The 21,313-nt window shown below is 43.1% G+C and overlaps 11 protein-coding genes across 11 annotated transcripts; 5 read left to right on the top strand and 6 right to left on the bottom strand.

Moving 5' to 3' along the window:
- Positions 1-221: 221 nt before the first annotated feature.
- FA14DRAFT_112228 (FAD/NAD(P)-binding domain-containing protein) lies at positions 222-1,679 on the bottom strand (the record flags this gene model as incomplete). The annotated part of the gene is made up of 3 exons (XM_025495973.1): positions 222-403; positions 470-936; positions 1,006-1,679. Coding segments are annotated over 3 exons (1,323 nt in total), but the record flags the coding sequence as incomplete, so codon positions are not given.
- A 1,302-nt stretch (positions 1,680-2,981) lies between these two features.
- Positions 2,982-4,525, bottom strand: FA14DRAFT_26664 (putative methylglutaconyl-CoA hydratase mitochondrial precursor). Its single transcript, XM_025502096.1, has 3 exons — positions 3,747-4,525; positions 3,328-3,680; positions 2,982-3,107 (listed from the first exon to the last, which is right to left on the bottom strand). The coding sequence occupies exons 1-3, from the start codon at positions 4,313-4,315 to the stop codon at positions 3,037-3,039; spliced, it is 993 nt and encodes a 330-aa protein (XP_025358706.1). The 5' UTR covers positions 4,316-4,525; the 3' UTR covers positions 2,982-3,036.
- A 416-nt stretch (positions 4,526-4,941) lies between these two features.
- Positions 4,942-6,717, top strand: FA14DRAFT_159987 (alpha/beta-hydrolase). Its single transcript, XM_025498480.1, has 2 exons — positions 4,942-6,368; positions 6,448-6,717. Exons 1-2 carry the CDS (start codon positions 4,987-4,989, stop codon positions 6,527-6,529), a joined length of 1,464 nt encoding a protein of 487 aa, XP_025358705.1. The 5' UTR covers positions 4,942-4,986; the 3' UTR covers positions 6,530-6,717.
- Positions 6,718-6,841: 124 nt separating this feature from the next.
- On the top strand, positions 6,842-9,221 carry FA14DRAFT_143449 (putative methylcrotonyl-CoA carboxylase beta chain mitochondrial precursor). The gene has a single exon (XM_025497209.1). It carries the CDS (start codon positions 6,964-6,966, stop codon positions 8,728-8,730), a length of 1,767 nt encoding a protein of 588 aa, XP_025358704.1. The 5' UTR covers positions 6,842-6,963; the 3' UTR covers positions 8,731-9,221.
- On the bottom strand, positions 8,804-9,478 carry FA14DRAFT_118426 (rhomboid-domain-containing protein; the record flags this gene model as incomplete). The annotated part of the gene is made up of 1 exon (XM_025496290.1): positions 8,804-9,478. A coding segment is annotated over one exon (675 nt), but the record flags the coding sequence as incomplete, so codon positions are not given.
- Positions 9,479-10,227: 749 nt separating this feature from the next.
- Positions 10,228-11,089, top strand: FA14DRAFT_26532 (P-loop containing nucleoside triphosphate hydrolase protein). Its single transcript, XM_025502094.1, has one exon. The coding sequence runs from the start codon at positions 10,273-10,275 to the stop codon at positions 11,059-11,061; it is 789 nt and encodes a 262-aa protein (XP_025358702.1). The 5' UTR covers positions 10,228-10,272; the 3' UTR covers positions 11,062-11,089.
- FA14DRAFT_26566 (metal-dependent protein hydrolase) lies at positions 11,089-12,310 on the bottom strand. The gene has a single exon (XM_025502095.1). It carries the CDS (start codon positions 12,170-12,172, stop codon positions 11,117-11,119), a length of 1,056 nt encoding a protein of 351 aa, XP_025358701.1. The 5' UTR covers positions 12,173-12,310; the 3' UTR covers positions 11,089-11,116.
- Positions 12,311-12,477: 167 nt separating this feature from the next.
- On the top strand, positions 12,478-13,356 carry FA14DRAFT_153721 (P-loop containing nucleoside triphosphate hydrolase protein; the record flags this gene model as incomplete). The annotated part of the gene is made up of 1 exon (XM_025497616.1): positions 12,478-13,356. The coding sequence occupies one exon, from the start codon at positions 12,478-12,480 to the stop codon at positions 13,354-13,356; it is 879 nt and encodes a 292-aa protein (XP_025358700.1).
- FA14DRAFT_159985 (uncharacterized protein) lies at positions 13,294-14,803 on the bottom strand. Its single transcript, XM_025498479.1, has one exon. The coding sequence runs from the start codon at positions 14,703-14,705 to the stop codon at positions 13,410-13,412; it is 1,296 nt and encodes a 431-aa protein (XP_025358699.1). The 5' UTR covers positions 14,706-14,803; the 3' UTR covers positions 13,294-13,409.
- Positions 14,804-15,621: 818 nt separating this feature from the next.
- On the top strand, positions 15,622-18,211 carry FA14DRAFT_188399 (uncharacterized protein). The gene is made up of 4 exons (XM_025501653.1): positions 15,622-16,069; positions 16,136-16,538; positions 16,610-16,845; positions 17,202-18,211. The coding sequence occupies exons 1-4, from the start codon at positions 15,854-15,856 to the stop codon at positions 18,144-18,146; spliced, it is 1,800 nt and encodes a 599-aa protein (XP_025358698.1). The 5' UTR covers positions 15,622-15,853; the 3' UTR covers positions 18,147-18,211.
- A 1,063-nt stretch (positions 18,212-19,274) lies between these two features.
- Positions 19,275-21,131, bottom strand: FA14DRAFT_159982 (uncharacterized protein). Its single transcript, XM_025498478.1, has 2 exons — positions 20,567-21,131; positions 19,275-20,459 (listed from the first exon to the last, which is right to left on the bottom strand). Exons 1-2 carry the CDS (start codon positions 20,650-20,652, stop codon positions 19,382-19,384), a joined length of 1,164 nt encoding a protein of 387 aa, XP_025358697.1. The 5' UTR covers positions 20,653-21,131; the 3' UTR covers positions 19,275-19,381.
- Positions 21,132-21,313: the final 182 nt, after the last annotated feature.

Genomic DNA, 21,313 nt, shown 5'->3' with positions numbered 1-21,313 from the left:
TATAATTTTCCACGGAGGCCGCCGTTTTGCAGGAGCCCTGCATGAATTTTAGTGGATTTTGATTGTGCCGCGTCTAACAAATAATCAAGGAAGCCCGGCCAAGGACTGCTGCTGTTAGCCACACATAGACACGCAAAACCGACGACTGGGAAACATATGGCCGATCCCGCACACCACAATGACACTCAACACCATCTATTACTATAAATACACTAAGCAGAAAGATCAGAAACATCCAAGCCTCTTCTTGTCCACATGCCAGGCGTATTGAGATCTACTTTGCCACCTTCTATAACTTTATGATTTCCCGTATTTTCATTTATAGCACGATCTAATCCAACCGAAACTTTAATCTTGTGTGATTCAACTTCGTATGCTTGTAAAGGTTGAGGAAATCCAGGTACTTTTTCTTCACTACTAGCACGTTCTGGACAATCTCCATTGAGAGATACATTATCCATCGTATGACTTTCTTGATCGTATACAAGCTTGGCAATGTTCTCAGCTGCTACGTGCCCTTGTGAGAATGCAGTATGGCCTGCATTCAATGCTCCATATGCATCAGCAGCATCTCCGATCACAAAGATGTGTTGCAATTCCGGGTTTGGCTTCCTGTCAGCCAGTGTGAGCTGTAAAGTGGGCGTCACATATGCTGATCCATTTGAAGGGTTGATGAATGGATTTGAGGGCTCTTTACCTGTCTCTGTAGCAAAGCCGGCAAGGAAGTCCGTATTGGGCCTCTGTCCGGTACAAAACAGAACCAGATCAGCGTCGATCTCCTTTCCTGTAGTGGTTTTGATAACCCGCTTCTTTCCGTTTGGTGTCTCATCTAAAGTAGAGAGATCAGCTCTTGCCCCAGTATGAATTTCCACTCCCAGCTTTTCCAGTTCGGCAGTTGCATTTTCGTGCATCCAATCCTGAAATCGTGGCAAAAGTCTTGTTGACGAAGACAGAAGGATGACACGCTTTGGCCTTGGTATGTACGGCTTAGTGGCAGGGGGCGACGATTCGATGTTCTCTGTGATCTTTTTGGGTGAAGATGTGGCAGTTCCATACATCCAAGCGATATCCGAAGCATACTGCACTCCCAAAGCACCTCCACCTATTATGAGAATCGATTCAGCAGCAGCAATACGATCTTGTGTTTCCCTTAACCATTTCACACCTCTTTGTTTTCCTCCCCAGAATCCTGCTTTGCCGTTTTGAAGAATTTTACTGGCTTCATCATCCAACTTTCCAGAAGGTACAGACCATGTATTGATCGGAGCAGGCAAAATGCTACCCAAAGCAAAGATCATGTAATCAAATGCAATCGTGCGAATTTGTGATTGTTCATGAGAGTTTGGATTGTAAGTTTCATCAATAGGTATATACCTTGCTACTCCTCTTCCTTCCGATTGTTCTGACTCGCGATGTCCCAAAGATTTCAATACGCCATGAATGAGCTCATTATTTGAACTTGTGACACGTTCTGAAGGCGGTTGGAAGAGCTTTGTGTAGGGGATAAACACCTTTTCTTCATGACCCGGAACGACTGAAACTCGCGGGAATGCATACAAGTGATTGTAGTGTGTATTACGTTCTATCACCACCACACGCCAGTTCTGTGGCAATTGAGTTACCAACACCTGCGCTGCATGATGTCCACCATAACTTGCTCCCAGAACCAGAACAGTTCTCGAAGGTCGAAAAGTGTGAGATGATGAAGATGACATTGTTGTGATGGGTATGATGTGGCGTAAAAGAAGGATCTCAGGTACAAAGAAGTATTTTCCCTTTTTTGTTTGTTTAGCTTATTCTTTGATCTCTAGAACACAAATTCTTAATCTGATAAAAAACAAATCACCTGTCTTTTAAGGCCGGTAAAGTCTAATTTTAGCCTTTTTCCTCTTCGCGTTTCACGAGTAAACGCCGCATAGTTGTGTTTACTCAGCCGAATTCCTGTTTTGTTTGTTCGGCTTTCTTTCCCCCCGCTCCACTTGCTTACATCTTCCATCAGGAACATATGAAATTATGTGTATCGTTTTGATGCAATTGCATCATCCGGATTTCGCATTGTGAGTGTGACTGTTGTGAGTAGATTGTATCATTATCTAATCATTTCCTTGGCTCTGACAGAATCATAGCTAGCAATCGAGACGAATTCCTTCTTCGGCCTACAGCACCATCACATTGGCATGCATTTCCATCACCATCAGAATTTGAGAAAATATCAAACGAAACACCTTCATTAGCGCACTACAGAAAAGAAAGTCAATATCATGACCAAATCAATTCAAACGGAGCAAGACCCGGTTCGGTGACCTCTAAACCATCTTCACAAACACCAATCTTGAGCGGAATAGACGCTCATCCATCAGGAGGCGGTACGTGGATCGGAATAAGCAAATCCGGTAAACTTGCAATCTTGACAAACTTTACAGAACTCAAACCACCTCCACTACCTCAAGGAAGAGGAATAGATACGTACAGAAGTAGAGGAAAGTTGACAAAAGATTGGCTTTTGACAGAAGGCACAGATACAAACTTGGATCAATTCTTGGGTAGCATCGAAGAACGGAAAGATGAATGGCCTGGATTCAATTTCATGGCTGGTGAACTGTTCCCGAAAAAGGAACAAGGTCCCCGGATAGGATATGTGAGCAATCGCACGAAAGCAGATGATGGAATTTACTATCTACCGACAAAAGGGGACGGAAATACCTCAGTAGGCTTAGCCTGCGATGGAAGCAATAACGGAAATGCTACAGGTGGCTGTCGAAGTATAGGCTTGAGTAATTCAGAGCTACAGGAACCTTGGAGTAAGGTCATTCAAGGCAGAAAACTGTTCGAGGAAGCTATCAGTAGATATGATGAGAGAAAGAGCAACAAAGGCGATGGGAACGAAGCACAGTTGGCACAGGATCTATTCAAAGTTCTTGCGTGAGTGCTACAGTGTGATGGTGTAAAATCCTAATTGGATTTCTGACTTCTTATTTGGCCCTTCCTTCAGAACCTCGCCGGGAGAAGTGAAGGACAGAACAGATCTGCCACGATCTATTTGTGTAGAGCCACAACTACGACATCCTCAGCTTGGTTGGTACGCCACAAGAACATCAACAGTGCTTCTGGTCCACAGAAATGGAAAGACAAATGAGGTTAGCTACCCGATGCAATGGTGGGAAAGAGACATTCACATCATTGATAAAGATGGAAACATTCAAAGGAGCGATTCGCAAAACGAACGTCATTATTCTGCAAATCTAACACCGCACTGATAAATTATGCAATTGTACTTTTTATATCCCATACCATTCAATCTGCATTTATTGTACATGGATTATTCACCTGTGTAGTTCGGCTTCCTCTTCTCAGCAAACGCTCGTAATCCCTCTAACCTGTCCTTTGAAGCCAAACATCTTTCATAACAAGCACGTTCCCAATCAAGTGCCGTTTCCGTATCGAGTAATTGACCTTTATCGATCGCCGCTTTGGCAGCACGCAAAGCCAAAGGACCATTTTGTGCCATTGCTTTTGCTAATTCAATCGAGGTATCAAAAGCCGTTTGTCCTTCCCCTGCCAATCGGTCTACTATGCCCAAATCGTAGGCTTGTTGACCATTCAACATTCGTGCGGAAAATACCAACTCTTTCGTTCGTGCAGGACCGATCAATTTCGTCATTCTATACGTTCCTCCAGCTCTAATAAGAGGGGAGAATGTTGTCAATAAGCATTAACTCGAAGATCTATTCCTTTTGCGTACTTACCCTGGTATTATACCTAACCTTGTTTCTGGCAAACCAAGCTTGTCTGATTTGGCGGTAGACAATCGTAGGTCGGTACACAGTGCCAATTCCATTCCACCTCCCATCGCCAAACCGTCCAAAGCGGTGATGGTAGGTACGGGTAACTTTTCAAGCGCAGTAAACGTTCTCCTCAACGAGCTCAAGAATCGATCAACTTGTGCAACAGACATACCCTTACGTTCTTTTAGATCCGCACCAGCACAGAACGTATTCGGGACAGTTGATCGAACAATCAATACCCTTGTGGATCGATCAAAATGAACTTTTTCAATGCATTCTTCTAGCTCGCCAAGAAGTTGTACGCCGATTGCATTCTTTGCTTCTGGCCTGTTCAATGTCAGGACTGTTATGCCTTGTCCGTCTTCTCCTGAAAGTGGCTCTAAAAATGCTTGAGCAGATGAAGTCGCACTAGAATAAGCACGATAAGGTAGTGCGATCCTTCCAACTCTTGCAAACGACACACATGACGAGGAGATCGTACTTGTAAGTGCTTGTCGTCTGAGAGAGCTCGTCAAAGTGGTCGTGATCATCTTGCTAGCAACTGCTTAGGTGACAGAAAGCGTAATAGAAGAAGAAAGGTGTTGTTACGCTTCTTGTGCTTGGCATTGTAGTGCGGGGGAAGCACTCAATAATTGCACTTCTCGCGTCGCTCTCCGCGGATAATGTTGCGTATTGCTTAGTAAGAATGTATTATATTCACTTCTATAAATATAGATTGTCCTTGTTATCTTTCTTCTTTCCGGTATTAAAAATAAACCCGTGTTCCTAATTCCAAATTGACAATCTAACATTAGGAAAAACACCAAAAGGCTCCTTTAGGTTTGAATCTTTGAATAGAAGGGCTGCTTTTTTCCTTATCAGTAATACACACACACGCGTGAATGTATGCATGTTCTCGGGAGAAGAACGCGTTGATAGAGTCCGAAGCAAAAAGGGGGGTGGGGGAATTCCCTAAGCGGTGTTTAACCTTGGGTCGGGAATGTATGCGACACACACACAATTTGTTGTTGTTTTGACATGATCTGCATGAATTTTAGCGTAATGAATACATGTGTTACAGTGCTTCTGACCGCGTGGTATGTTTGTGTTTATACATACGCTGGTTCCTCTTCTAATCAAATATAGAGGAGAGAAGATAAATTGATCATTAACATCATCATCATCTCTTCCTCTTCATATTCTCCCTCCCTTCCCTTTCATCATGCGTTTCTCTTTGGGCTCGGCCTTGATTGGTCTCGTAGCCCTATCGTCTGTCGTGTCTGCTGAACCCATCCCATCTAAGCCAAAATCTCACAAACCAGCAAAGACCCCAAAAGACTTCTTCGTTGATGGCAAACATATCCCAGGCGTTCCATTCGCCGTTTCCGATAGTTATGCAGGTCTTCTACCAATCTCTGCAAAGAAGAACGAAAGTCGTGAATTCTTTTTCTGGTGGTATCCAGCTGAAGGTGATGTTGGTAAAGATGATTTGACAATCTGGTTAAACGGTGGCCCGGGTTGCAGTTCGCTAGAAGGACTTTTACAAGAGAACGGTCCTTGGTTGCTTCCATTCAATTCGACAAAAGTGGTAAAGAACCCATACAGTTGGACAAAATTGTCAAACGTTTTATGGATCGAACAACCCGTCGGCGTAGGCTTGGGAAAAGGTACCCCTGACATCACTAATGAAAACGGAGTTGCAGATCAGTTTTACGGATTCTTGGTTGAATTCTTCAAAACTTTCCCCGAACTCAAACACAAGAAACTCTACATTACCGGTGAGAGTTACGCCGGCAAGTACATCCCATACATCTCTGGTAATCTTTTGAAGAAATCTGCAGCAGAGAAGAAGGAGACAGGTATCAATTTCCAAGGTATGGCAATCAATGACCCCTCTTTCGCCAGTGATTTGGTCCTTGAACAAATACCCGCCGTGGAATTTGCGATAGCTTATCAGAAGGTCTTGGGCTTGAACGACTCAACCATCACTAATCTCAAACAGATGGCACAACAAAATGGACTCGAGAACTTCGTCTCTAAAAACCTTCTTTATCCACCAAAAGGTCCAATCAAACTTCCATCTCAACTTTCACCCGATTACGATGCATTTGACTATTTAATCAATGCAGCAACAGACGCAAATCCATGCTTCAACATTTATCAAATCGAATACAAATGCCCCGGTGTAACTGATCCTCTTGGATATCCACCACAAGACTCAAACCCTTCAGCGACCAACTTTATCAACAATATCACAGGATTCAAATCATACGTCCATGCTGATCCCAAACAAACTTGGCTGGAATGTGTGAATGATGTCTTTGTAGGTGGAACTGATACAAGTCCTGCTCCTGCTGATACGAGTTTGCTTAGAAATGTGATCGAACAAAGTCCATCAAAACGTACTTTGATTCAACATGGTGAATTGGATGCAGTTTTGATCGCAAATGGAAGTGCATTAGCCATTCAAAATACAACTTGGAACGGTAAACAAGGATTACAACATCCATTAACAAAATTGATCGTGAATGGAAAACAAGCTGGCCATATTCAATCCGAACGTGGTTTGACGTTTGCAAGAATTGATCATTCTGGACACATGGTGTGAGTAGAGTGTTTTTAGTGTGTCACATAAAGCCTTGATACTGATTCTTCCCTTCTATCTTCTTTCCCGTTTCTCTAGCCCTCAAGATCAACCAAAGACTGCATTCAAATTGCAAAAATACGTTTTAGGACAAATTTCATACAAGGATTTGCTTCACTAAGCACAAAACCATGACTGGATTCGCATTCGTACTTCATCTCCCTTCGAAAGGACAATTTTTAATATCATTCTTTACTTCCTCCTCTATCATGTAGCACATGCAACGGATAAGTCTGTCCTTTGCATCGCATTTGAAAAAAGTAGCAACATCATCATGGACAAGAAATGACAATCATAATCACTGTGAACAATATACACCCCAGTGTGAAGCTTCTAGCGTTAAAAATCTGATTCTGGCACGCCGGGAAAACGCCCGAACAATCCACGGAAAGACGGTTTGTTTGCTTCCGCGTTGTAGGCAGGCGTGTTACTTTAATTCTGTACCGGCTGACCTCCGCGTTTACTACATTACTACCCCGCATACATACAAAACAAACATTTGCTTCTTCTTCACTTGTGATTATCATCTTCTCCCACCTTTTGATACAATAAAAGATGCTTCTAAGGCGACTGGCCTGTAACGGTAGCCTACAACGGCAAGGGCTGAAAGGTACTGTCAATCAATCAAGATGTTTCACAACCTCTAATCGGACTTATAGCCCATTAAGCGTTCTTCCAAACAACGTAGACGTCAATTCAGATGCATACAAGAGCAATTATGCTTCAATGTCATCCTTAGTGAGCGAGATGGACTCATTGCATGGCAGGATTGCGCTAGGAGGACCAGAAAAGGCAAGACAGAGACATATCAAACGTGGGAAGATGTTGGCAAGAGATCGGATTGGTGCTCTGTTGGATCCTGGAAGTCCTTTCTTGGAATTTAGCTCACTTGCAGGTTGGGATATGTATGGCGCACCTGATGAAGTACCAGGCGGTGGTGTGATCACTGGTATTGGAACAGTTTCGGGAACGCAAACGTTGATCTTAGCCAATGATCCAACCGTAAAGGGTGGTTCATACTATCCTATCACTGTCAAAAAGCATTTACGTGCACAACAAATTGCTCGAGAAAATAGACTTCCATGTGTTTATCTGGTAGAGTCAGGTGGTGCTGCTTTACCCCATCAAGCAGATGTCTTCCCTGACGCACATCATTTCGGACGCATCTTTGCGGAAATGGCACAAATGTCAGCTTTGGGTATCCCGCAAATTTCAGTCGTTCATGGAATCAGCGTCGCTGGAGGTGCATATGTTCCTGCAATGGCAGATGAAAATATCATCGTTCGCAATCAAGGAACAATCTTCTTGGCAGGACCACCTCTTGTCAAAGCAGCACTAGGAGAAGATGTCGATGATGAAACGTTGGGAGGAGGTGAAATGCATTGTTCGCAAAGTGGTGTAACTGATCATTTGGCTATCGATGATGCACATGCTATCGCTTTGGCAAGAGAAGCGGTTGCTAATCTTGGACGTGCTGGTGGAAGCGTACCTTCTGCTACCACTCTTTCTCCCGCCAACACCTCAACAGCACCTTACGAAGCACCGCTCTACGATCCTTCTGAACTGCACGGAATCGTACCCACCAACCTTCGTCAACCATTCGACATGCGTGATGTGATTGCTCGTCTTGTCGATGGATCTCGATTCCATGAATTCAAGAAGCTTTACGGTCCCACTTTGGTCACTGGCTTTGCAAGTATTGCTGGACAACCAGTTGGTATTATTGGAAATAATGGTGTTCTATTCTCTTCATCAGCACAAAAAGCAACCAGCTTTATTCAATTGTGCAACCAACGACAAATCCCGTTGGTCTTCCTCGTAAACGTGACCGGATACATGGTTGGTACAAAAGCCGAACAAGCAGGAATCGCAAAAGATGGTGCAAAGATGGTCAGAGCGGTAGCATGTGCAGATGTACCAAAGATGACTGTCGTGATCGGAGGAAGTTACGGTGCAGGAAATTACGGAATGAACGGTCGTGCATACGGACCACGTTTCTTGTTCATGTGGCCAACAGCGCGTGTCGGTGTGATGGGAGGAGATCAATTGGCAAGCGTAATGAGCACCGTTTCTTCTGATCAAAAGCGAATTGCAGGTTTACGTGATCAAATCGAAGCACAAAGTACACCACAATATGCTTCTGCAAGACTTTGGGATGATGGTATCATCCGGCCGACTGATACTCGTGGAACACTTGCTTTAGCTTTGAGTGTTGCCAATCAAGGTCGTCAAAGAAGCGCTCTTAGAAACGGAAGCGGAAATTCTCATGGTCATACTGCTTGGGACGGTAATGGACATGCTGGAGGAGTATATAGGATGTAAAGATCGCATAAATGAAAATAATATGAAAGGCTCCCGAAAAATGACTAGAATACAAAAGTGTTCCCGCTCCGCTTTACCACATAACCCGGAATCTTTTAAGTTTAAATATCCAATATAATCGACCTGCGATGATTCCGCCAACATGGCCAGCTGAATCGACAAACGTATTCTTGTCCCACAAAGTCTTGTGTGGCTCTGTGCCGAACATACCCCAGAGATCGTAAAGGAGTAAAGCCGGTATTAATAGCCGTGCCTGAACTGGAAGAATGAAATAGAACAAAAACGTTGCTCTTGGTTTGATGCTGCTGAAACAGGTCACAATAGCAATAATTGATCCACTCGCACCAAGACTGAATTGTGGCTTTTTCTGTTGTCCTTCTTTTGGTCTACTAGCATCATGACCTAAGAAATCCGAAAAGAGTGAAAGACTTGAGGAAGCTAGACCGGCTGCAAAGTAAAAGAATAAAAATGAACGACCTCCTACTAAATTTAAAATCGTACGGCCAAAGAAGAAGTAAGTGAGCATGTTCACGAACATATGCGCATAATCTTTATGACTAAAGCAAGCTGTCAAAAGAGTCCAATATCGACCTTCGAAAAAGTTGCTAAGACCTGAAGTGAAATTTTTAAACATCAAGAAAAATAGTGTTGGATCTCCTTGTTCAGCTTGACTGATGGCCAGCTGCCACATACCAAAGACTATCACATTTAGGCCCATGATGAACCAAAACATAAAGTTTGACGGGACTACGTGCTGGGTATCGGGTTGTTCGGGTGAATCTGGTTGTGGTCCTTCTGTATGTGAAGCTGGTCGTTGTCCTTCTGTATGTGATGGTTTGGGCAAATGTACGACTCTTTGCTGTTTTTTGGATCCCGCTTTACTGGATGAGAAGGTTTGCAAAAATGTGTAGAATCGTAACGCCTTTGGATGTGACTGCAGTGCTTTTCTAAAGACAACGAAGTGAGCTGCAAAGAGGTCGGTATAGTCGGAAAGCTTCTTTGATTTGGTATATAGGCCACTCTTCCTCCGTATTTCCACTTCTGATAAGATTGAGCTTGTGGTGGAACTTGGGCCGGCTAGTATTATCGAGGAGTTCTTTGCGCTGGAAGATGGAAAATGAGCAAGATTCGAGAAGGATGAACTTGAGTTACATTGAATCGATCCTTGTCTTTGTGGAGAGGATACTACTGCTCCCTCTAGATTGCGAAAGTTGGCTTGACGACATGCTGATCTCCAGCAGGTCCCCGTCAGCCTTCCTCCGCCAAGCAGCATCTTGCAATGTTATAGGTTTCGTCGAAATGGTGGTCAAGAAGGTTGTCGTAATGACATTGGTGTTGACCATATATGCATTTCGATGTCCCTTTGTTCACAATCATTAAAATCTTAAAAAAGGCACGCGAGCAGTCAAAAGTGCGAAAGAATGACGCTAAGATACAAACAATAATTTAACCTCTGTTTCTTCGCACGGATAATTAATTGACTTTAAATCCGATTAGGCTAAACATTAGCATACACTCCTTCTTCCTTCTTGACACCACATAATGCTAGCAAAGATGGCAAAGACAATCGTTGTTGGTGTTGGAGGACCAACAAGCTCAGGCAAGACAACAATAGCAAAACACCTGCTGGCATTAATACCACCAAAGATCGGAGTAATATTACATCAAGATGATTTCGCATTACCGGAAGAAAGTTTACCTTTTAATGAAACCCTACAAGCGCGGGATTGGGATAATCCGATAGGAACGATTGATTATAAACGAATGAAAGAAGTACTCCAGCACGCCAAAGCGTTTGGAAAGCTACCCGATCATCATTCTTCACATGATCATTTGAACTTACAACCTGAACGTCCACTCGACACGCCTTTTGCAAACGAATGCAAACAAAGACTTGCTGATGCGCTCCGCAAACATCCTGAAATTCAACATATCATCTTTGCTGATGGATTCTTGCTCTATTATGATGCTCAGGTACGGAAACAGATGGATATCAGACTCTTTTTACGCTGTGATCGAGCTACTCTGGAAAGCAGGAGGAACGAGCGAGGAGGATATGCGACTGCTGAGAATACAGTATGGCAAGATCCACCAGGATATTTTGAGCATGTGATCTGGCCAGGCTACGTTCAAGCACACAAGAACATGTTCGTAAATGAGGACATCGAGCATGGCTCGCTGGTAGACGTCAAAGAAGATCAACCTACGGATGGAGCTCCTGTGAAGAACTTGCTACTGATAGAAGGACAAGGGACACATATAAATGACGTGGTCAAATCATCTGTGAACGAGATCGTACGCTTTCTGGATGCCACACCATCTGCCAGCTAATCGAGTACTGTACAATAATATAGACATTGCATTTTGTTGAACGTAATACATGATCTTACACATTGCTTGCTAAAGCGGCGTGTGCCATCTTCAGAGCACCTTCTCTTGTTGCATTACCACCGATGAAGCCACTTTGATGAACAAAGACACATCCTTCAATTCCTATCAATTTCGATAGTTCTGCATCTCTGATACCTCTCCAAGGTTCTGGAAGTGGTTTACGACTAACGAAACTATCAGGTGATTCAGGAACGCATTGAATACGCCATTTGCCTGATTCATCTGGGTAGATGACGTATAGCACTTTTTCGTTCTCCGGAATGTTGAGATCTTTTTCCAAGTCAAAGATGTGACTTTTCCAAGAAGCGAAATCGTCAAAGATCAAAAGTCTACCTTGAGAATCGGCAGAAGGTCCCTCTTTGCGAGTCTTCAAGGCTTTCTCAATGATATCCCGAGCAGGCAACCAAGATCGGAAAGAGAAGTCTAGACGATCAAAGAATTCCCCACCGGCCAAAGCGCTTGCACGTTCGAATCTACGCATAGAATCTGCCTCTCGTTCTTCAGGATCACTCGGCAAGGTTTCGTTCCAGGCTGGGTTCAAATATCCCACACGAGCGGAAAGATCTGTTTTTGATGAATAGGCCGGTTGACCAGCCGATGCGGGAAAGAGTGGAATTCCATTATCGATACCATCAATTGCTTCAACAAAGTCATCGTAAAGTTTCTTGTGTAACAATGCAACCCGTTTATCTTCAACAGGTAATTGCAAATGTGCACCAACGATTTCTTTTCCGAAATGCTTCCAAACCAATCCTGCACTGCTCAATTTGATCTTGTGATCGGCATCAAATGTTTCTTCGAATCCTCTTTGATGATGATCATAACGATGACGGGCAGCATCGTATTGTGCTCCAACGTCTACGACAATGGTGGCCGAATCGATGATGGATTGATCACGAGTTCTCGTAAGCTTGGCTTGAGCGTATTGGGGTAGCTTTCTCAACAAATGAACTGCCAAAGCTTCATCTGCATGATGGGTACCGTTGTGTGTGACAATATGTTCGTTACCTTCAAGCTTTGCTCGTTTGGTATCAATGCCGGATGTAGCCATTCTTGCTATTATGCTGTGCTTTGAGATTGGACGAAAAGCTGGCTGATTGAACGATCGAGATGCGACTCGATAAGATACTGGTCTGATGAGAGTATGAAACAGGTTGTCGAGAGTGAAATTTGACGAAAGATGGTCGAAGGATGGATTGAGAAGATTGTACTTTTTTCTTTGGCGTGCATTTAAAACGCGAATTAATTTCGCCTGCACGGACTTAGAGGGATGTTCTCAAATCCGGGGGAATGCCATTTCACATACATTCTCTCGACTCCAATCACCTTTTTGTTCTGGAAGAAATGGTAGAATATATGGCTACACAAAAAGCAAATGTGATAACAAAGCATATACTACATCATTTAAGCCGGCACAAGGCCAAGCTTCCAATGATCGTTGGTCTTCAAGGTCCACAAGGGAGTGGAAAAACGACAGTGACGCAAGGTGTTCAGAAAAATCTAGAGAACGAAGGGAAGCGAACGGCTGTGTTGAGCATTGATGATTTCTACCTCACTCATGCTAAGCTGGAAGAGCTGAAGCAATTCTATCCCGAAAATAAGCTCTTACATGGACGAGGTCAACCTGGCACACATGATATGCAACTCGGAACAAAGATCTTATCACAACTCAAAGAGAGTCCAGATGGAACAGCTGTTCATTTGCCAATTTTTGATAAGAGCAAATTTGATGGAGAAGGAGATCGGACAGAGAAGACGGTCGATGTAGTCACCCCAATAGACGTTGTCATCTTTGAAGGATGGTGCATGGGCTTCTATCCCATTCCGGCAGATGCACTGGAGGAGCTCTATCAAGCGGCCAAGATTGGAAGGGCGACTGGAAGTGGTGGAAAGGCTCCTTATTTCACACAGCATTCGCTGGAAAGTCTACAACAGATCAATACAATCTTAGCCGGATATTTGGATTGGTATAGACTGATAGATGCTTTCATCGTCTTACGACCTCAAAACCTCTTTGACGTATTCGCTTGGCGATTACAGGCTGAACATGCTATGAAAGAGCAAGGCAAGCCAGGAATGGCTGACGATCAAGTACATGACTTCGTTGCACGTTATATGCCGGGCTATGAAATATTCGGCGATGGGCCGCGAAGGGATGATGCACCTTGGGCTGGGAAAGGACTTGTTATGGATATCGACAAAGAGAGAAATTTAATCAACACAGACACATTCTGAACATTTTAGTCATTGTATTATCCGGCACTCTATTCGCACAAACATGCAATACACTAGTAGAACATTCCCTCGGAAAAGAAGCGATCGCGATGCAAAATGAACAGAACGGCTCTTTTGTGAGGAAGTTCGATCTCCTTTCGGAAACTTTGGGGTAGATAAGCAGACAATAAAGGAATGATATCGAGGTCAAAGCGAGGCTCTCCTATGACGATATTGGTCCTGAATTCACGCAAGAAACAGAAATGTTTCAAGCTGATCATATTATGCGCGAATCGATAACGACCTCTGAACTTTTCCTCTCCGACGAAAGAATGCGTACCTTGATCGTAGTCTCCCATTCCGCCCACGAATGCATTCATTCCGTTTTCCTTGCACCAATTTATTTCGCTATAACCGGCATATTCTCCATCCCAACTTGAAAGTAAGCCCATGCTATGTGGATCAGCTTCGCGTTCTTGAAGGTATTTACGATGATGATCTTCATCTCCACGTTCACGCCAACCATGATTTACACGATCGCTATTTTGCCATTTTGCATAAAGACTAAAATGTTCTTCTTTACGCCAATCGATTATTGTGAGTTGATAATGCGATTTGACAGAATGAACATAGCGTGAATAAATGATTGTGCCTGCAGATGGTTTTGGAGGACGTAAAGGATGGGTTGTTAACACGGGAGGATCGTTTGAACGTGTGAACGATTGAACAAGCGGGAATGCAGTTCCCATCACATCTCCGAATTCTTTGGGAGAAGGTTCAGGTGCACGTAACCAAGAACGTGAGAGAGGACAGCCAGCACCTTGCCAAAATGCAGAACGATCAAGGACGACATCAAATTCTCCTTGAGCGTCAGGATAACGTAAGCCTAAACCGCAATTCAAGAAATAACGAACGATATCTGTTCGATTTGGAAATGAAGCACCGACCAAGATTGGATAACGTTCATGTTCATCACGTCTGATCCAAAAGGCATACAGTGCTGACCAAAGATCTTTGAAGGAAACGTGTCCAGCGATTGCTTTTATTTCCAAAACTTCTGTCAGTGTTGCACGATCTTCCTTTACCTGTAAATGACTGGCTTTTGCCTTTCTTCCTAGTGGGACAAATTCGATGATTGGCTGTAGCGTTGCATCTTGTTCTTCTTTTGATCGAGGATAGCGGGCGTGTGAGTTATCTTGCTTTTCTTCCGGTGATGTCCCAAGTGAGATCTTGATATGATGTGTACTTTCATCTTCATCAAATTGAACCGGTGTTAGATCGGGCAGCGTAAACGTTTCCTTCAAAGGACGTTTGTCCAATGCGATAATAGCTGAAGGTGCTACAAAAGCTGGTTCACGGGTGGATGCCATATTTGATTGTTGAGATGGTTTGGAGAAGAGTAGAAAGATGAATACAGTGATTCTTTCTCCACTTTTAACCTTTTCTGTTTAATGAACACCATGAATGATCTTCTAGCGCATGTATTGGTAAAAATATACGCTAACCCTGCACACGCATCGAATGATTATTTGATTCAACGCTTCAAAGGCCGGGCAATAGGGTCTGAGCTTTTGGTTAGGATCTTCTTACGTTATCTGATTATTAAGATGTATGCATACAATACGATATTATCATCTCGGAAGCGAGATCGTTGCGAACTTTTTTCCTTTTCCTCGTGAAAATAGCAGTGTGTCCCTTTTCAACTTTCTCAATTGTTCCTTATTAAAAGTACTTTATAAAAGCAGAAAGTGCTAGACACCGCTCTACATTAGCTGGAAGAGGGGTTAGATTGGCATTACGAATAGAGGATTCTTACTAATCAAATAACACTGCAATTGGCTTTATGTAGCAAGTAGGCTCGGAATTCATCCATTGTCTCATGATACTAAATATTATCTCTTTTTAGTGGTCGAAAGGTGATGTTCACTATACGAAGAAAGAAGCAGCAAGCAATAACGACTTGGCTCTATTCGCCAAGCGCTGCACAATCACAAGCCACTTTCGACATCATTTCGAATAAGCGGGCGGGCGGGAAGAACTTCACTGTGCAGTGAGTGCACCGCGCGTTAATTTTACTCGGCGTTTAATTGTGTATGTGAACCCAGGGTTGTTGCCGGCTAATCAAATCTCCACTTCTTTCGGCGCGAATTGCATATAAAAGTTTTTTGTTTTGTTCTTTGAGTGAGTGACACAATGTTATACGTCAGCAGGCCTATAGAACTGACTTAATGAATGCTTTAAGCGGGAGTAATTTTCCGTACAAAAGGCAAGAGAGGCCCATAATGCATGCAATTCATGCAGACTCTCTTGTGATTCTTTTTAAGATTTTTGTGATAAATCGTCCGATTGACCGACGCAATACATGTACACTCTATGTATGCGCGAGCAACGGATTTGAATAATAGCTATGAAATGTCAAAGACCATCTTCTTAACCTCATGATTATCATATACCATAACCATCATCATCACCATACCCTTTCACCTTGTGTTACCTTGAAAGCAACAAACAATCACCGATGATGTCCACATTTTATCCTGCACAGAGAAAAGGATCGATAATACGACTTGTAGTACTATCATTCCTTTGTTTGGCTTTTGTCTTACCTTCCATTCATGCCACACCTTTGTCGCAATCGCAATCACAATCACCCATCACCGAAAGATGGCTATCGAAAAGGGAAGAAAGGAAGAATTACACAGACCCTAATGATGTAGGAGGGCAAATGTTAACAGTGAGTGAATCGTGTACTGCAGAAATTGGCGAAATATTTCTAACCTTATCAATTCATCCCACACAGATTCTACCAAATCTGCCCGGCTTAGGAGAACCATTAAATGCAATCGTTTCAGGTTTATCCGATGAATCCGTTTTAACATATGAAGGATTTCTACTATGGGTAACATCTGTAAATTTTGGAGTTTCTTGTTTAGGTCAAGCGAACGGATCAAATCAATATGCAAACCTTGGAGACGGTAATCAAACACAAGGAACAGGAAATGGTGATAATGGAGTGTTGAGATGGAATTATGGTATGCCTTATATTGGAACGTGCAAAGAAACTTTTATGGGCGGAAATCATTTTAGATGGTTCAAACAAGAATCTACCGGTGCTTTCTTTCTTGCAACCAGTGTTGAGCTAAACCTTGACAATCATCATATGATCGCTTTGAACGGATACAATAATGGACGAGATGAACTTGGTGAGTGTGATATGTGGTATTGATGAGAAAACAGACTTTGATTCTGACTGCCTTCCCCCTTTCTTTTGCAGTCGGCAATGCTACCGTCTCAAATGGAACACAATGGGAAGGAAACGTGTATAATACAACGGTAGAATGGATCGAAGCAGGAGTTTTGTTGAATGCAACAAGTCAAGGAGTCAATCATCCAACCGTTGCACTTCCCAATTCAACAACGATTGACGGACGTGTGGCTTTGCTAACGGTTAGACAATTGAAATTAGGTACAAATGGTGGAGGTTTATCAGGATTGTTGAATGCTCCATCTGTGCTTGTTCTTTCGGCGGTCTCTCTCAGCACAATTCTCGCTCTTATGACCATATCTTAGTAATCGAATCGAACCGAACTCAAAAAAACAACTGTATATAATCTTATCCCTTTATCATTTTTAGACTTTGCATTCTTTGCACCTTTTTCTATCTCTTCTTTTTCTGCTGCATTCATGTATCACAATATAGACAATTCTAAAAGATTTTATCCTTCATCTTTAAAGTAGCAGAACGGAACCCGAAAGATTGGATCGGAAATGCAATCTTCCTTCCGTTAAGGCAGGCCAGAGCGGTACCGCCCAAAGCGCGGCGCCGCGGAGAGAGAGTGGGCGTTCATTTGTATGAATTGTAACAGAAATCGACATTCCCCTTTTCTACTACCATCTTAACAAATTCGCAATGTCAAATGTCAGCACTAGAACGATCAATTCGTGATATCGTTCGCGGCGATGAGAGTGATGGAGAATTAGACAAGATCGTAGCGGATTTGATTGTTCGGGAAGCACAGGAGAAGAATCGAGTAGCGAGGAATGGAGGCAGTGCTGCTCCTGCCGGATCTGGATCGGGATCATCGACTAGAAGATCACTTAATACCCGCTTTTTGGATGGAATCGTTCAGGGTGTGGAGAGGCATAATCGACATTTGAAGGATGAGGAGAAGAGGAGTGCGGTTCTTGCTGCGAGAGACAAACCGGAAGCGGGGAAAGAGCGTGATCGAAGAGGGCGTAGAGAAGGGAAAATGCATGGCTGGGAAGATAACATGAGCGAAAGTCCGCATAGATCAGGTACTTCATCTTCCTCCCATCACAATGACATGGCCCAACATTCAAAGCGTTCTAGGCATGATGAATCAAGATCGAAAAGCCAGAGACAAGATTCAAAACGTGAAGAAAGACATTCACACAGAAGAAGAGAGGGTAAAAGAGACAGAACACCTGATCCCGAATCCAAGATGGACAAATATTTCAGATCCGATTATGATCCAGCACTTGATGTTGATGCAAAGGTGAATGTGAACCAAGATAATCTCGTTGAGGATGAAGGTTGGGAACGAGCGATGAGCGTGATACTAGAACGAAAAAGAGAGAAAGAAGAACGTAGAGAGACTCGCAGGATTGAAAGAGAGCGTAAGAGATCAAAAAATTATGACAAGAAGAGACACAGAGAAAGTGAAGACGAGATCAGCCACTCAAGACAGAAAGGAGGGAAAGATTATAGCAGCGAATCAAGAAATCCAATCTTGGATACACAGTATACTTCAAAAGGGTCAATACGAGAATGGGACAGAGGGAAGAAGTGAGATGCTAGATAGAGTGATGTATGTACTTGTATTGCTGTAATTTCTATTTGATCATATGTTGTGTGTCACTAAAAAGGTGTTGCGGGAGGATGACTCTGTACGGCGTATTGTCTTCTACTTCCCACCGCGCTAATGAATGAGGCGGCTTTCTAATTTAGTCACCTTTTCTTGCATTTCTTCGCATTTGAACACTTGGGGTTGGCCGATTGCTTGAATGAACAAATGCCCGTGCGCCCGCATTTAAAGCCTGACTGAAGGAAACGTATTCATACAACACTATGTGATGTGCACGTACACTTGTCAGGTGTGCAAATGTGTGCTAGCTGGAACACACATACACACACACACACACAAGAAACGGATTTGAGTGTGTTACTCTCTTTTGGTCAATCATCATTTCCAATCATCGAATTGAGAACAAAGCATAGCATACAAAGATGTCTTCTTTTCAACAACAGAATCAACCTGGCGCAAGCACAAACACAGCACATAATACACTTCCAACTTTACCAACTGTTTTATCTTCTTCCGATGATGTTGGTTCGATGGGAAACGAAATTTCTGCAGCTGGAGATAGAGCATTGGCAGAAATGGAAGAACGTGTGAAGGAAAAGTGAGTAAAGACTCTCAACGGACAGCTCAGGTCAAATGGCTAATATCTCCACCAACCCCACAGACAAAATGTCGTTCAGAGTAAGACAAACGAATTGCAAGAATTAGAAGAACGTTTAGCAGCTGCTGAACGTCGGAAGGCAGAGGTAAGACAGCATTCTATATCAATGATTTGACACTTCAGACACTGACGACCACTTCAACTCCTTCCCTCCATCAGCTCGAAGCAAAAGGTGTTCGCATTTAAACGCTTTCTGTCAATCAAACCCTACGAATACACCTCATCTTCATTTCAGATCTTGACACTATCAACACGCACGCACGCACACAAGCAAACAGCATTTCAACATCATCACCATGTACTTCTCCCTTTTTTCTCTTCTCTCTTCTTCTCTCCAACGGATAGGACTTTCAATTCACTCACTCACCTACCTGCAGATACTAATCATGTCCAATCTGTCACAACATGCCACAATCAGTCTTTCTTTGTCTATCACAGCATCTGATAAGCAATAACGATGTTATAATCATACTTATTAAACGAGAACAAAAGGTGGTGGTGGTGGTATACATATAAGGTAAGATAGAATACATGAGAAGAGCCAAGATTTGCACCATCATTCTCACTCAAATTGTGGAAAGGTTTTGATCCGTTTAGCGGGCGTTGGACTACGTTCTTCTTGTTTGGTACGTTGATAAAAGTCATTGTTTGGCAAAGATTGCCTTGAATGCAAAACATATGGTTTACGTTTGAGCGCAGGAAACGAATTGGATTTCTTGATGGGAGAAGGTGAAAATCCATCTGAATCTGATCGAATAGGTGATGAGATCTGTCTTGTTCCAGCTTCTTTTTTCAGTTGCTCTTTTCGCATCGAAGTCACTCCACGTATCCGATTGGAGAATGAATTATTCGTCCTGCTCAACGTTGTACTTTTGAAGATTGTCTCTTCCTCTTCATCATCTTGCGATTGCGGAAGGCTGCCGGAAGAAATCGTAATCGTCGGAACATTCTTTCCTGAGCTATACTCATTTGCAGATTTATGTTTCATAGCCGATTGAGGTCTTTCGGGTAATCCCATAGCCTCCCTTCTACGAACGGATGATGAAGGTGTAGCAGGTCGACTGCCATTTTGATCCGTTTGGATTGGGGTCGTCTTTGAACGGATTGCGTCTTTGCTACTGCTTGTTCTGCTTAGCTGTCGAGTTCCGAAGTCACTTCTGCTCTTGCCCGCCCCTTGCCAATTTGGAAGGCTTTTCACTCGACGAATATCATTCTTTCGGGATCCAATCTGTAGTGTAGGAGAAGTTGGCATAAATTCTTGAGCTTCTTCATCTTCCTCCAGATCACCAATTTGAGCGTTCCAAGGTGAGATCACCTGCATCTTCTTCTTGGGAGATCGACTGCTAGGTATCTCTGAACTCTGCAAATGTTTTGATGTCTGTGAAAGCCAGCCACGTACGTTGTTATCGAATGATTCCTCCTCTTCCTCATCGCCATAATCGAATAAGCTAGAAGGTGACATGCTTTCTGGAGAGGTAGGTAATGCCATGGCAACATGTCGTGATTGCATTACTACCACATCTTCACCAATGACACTCTTTGAGGAAGATGAAGATGCTTGATCGGTGTGGTATGAGAGATGTTGTTGTTCCATTGCAGAGATTGCTTTGGCGTCCCGTTGGAGGTGAATGCGAGGAATGCTTTGATGAGTAGCAATCATTTCGAAAGGTGTATATGATGATGAGAAAGGGAGGGACAAATGATCAGCATGAGCATAGAAATGCTTAATTGTATATTATGTACTAACCCATTCAGTTGTTTATCTTTGATTGCCGTCAAGGCAGATTGACTGCCGGCCTTCAATTTGGATTGTGAGCGTGTTTTGGGTGCCATGCTTGCTTTTTGATTGAAATCAACAAAGGAACCGATTGACATGCATCGATTAAAGATGTACAGATCGGCCGATGTTCACGAGTGTTTGTACTAACGGTTCTTGTTGACGTTCTAAAATGATAAATGACAAAACTGTTCATGCAGACCTATATGCACGACTTGGCTGATCTCATACCTGATTGGAGAAGTGGAAATGAAACGTTGCACAAACGATCTTGAACGATAAAGTGAGTGAATGTACAGTGCCTTTCAGTTGTCCCTTTGTTGTTGCTGTTGTCTGTCAACCAAAGTGTTGCTTGGAATGAAGGGAAAAAGACGCGACAAAAAGTTTAAAGTGCGCAGGCGCGACGCGTTCACTTGGACTCCGACGCATTCTTCAAGAATTCAGTCCGTTGCAGGCAGGTACAGCAGAGTACTCTTTAACCACGAATAAGTGGGAGAAAGAGTATAGATTATCTAATCATCATATATCCATCACTTCTTCACCATTTTTATGGATCTAGCCTTCCGAATATACACCAAGTCTTCATACTTCTTCTATCTTCCGGCAGATTCTATGATATGGATAAGAGTAAGCCATGAATGCCGAATATCTCTGCTTAAAGACGAAAGAATACGACAAGAGTAGAATCCGGAGTGGTACAATTATTAATGCGTGGGC

Source organism: Meira miltonrushii, assembly GCF_003144205.1.
Source record: "Meira miltonrushii strain MCA 3882 unplaced genomic scaffold FA14scaffold_1, whole genome shotgun sequence".
In the NCBI taxonomy this organism is placed as follows: Eukaryota; Fungi; Basidiomycota; class Exobasidiomycetes; order Exobasidiales; family Brachybasidiaceae; genus Meira; species Meira miltonrushii.
Note: the sequence above shows the minus strand (reverse complement) of the source record. Positions and strands in the feature narration are given on the sequence as shown.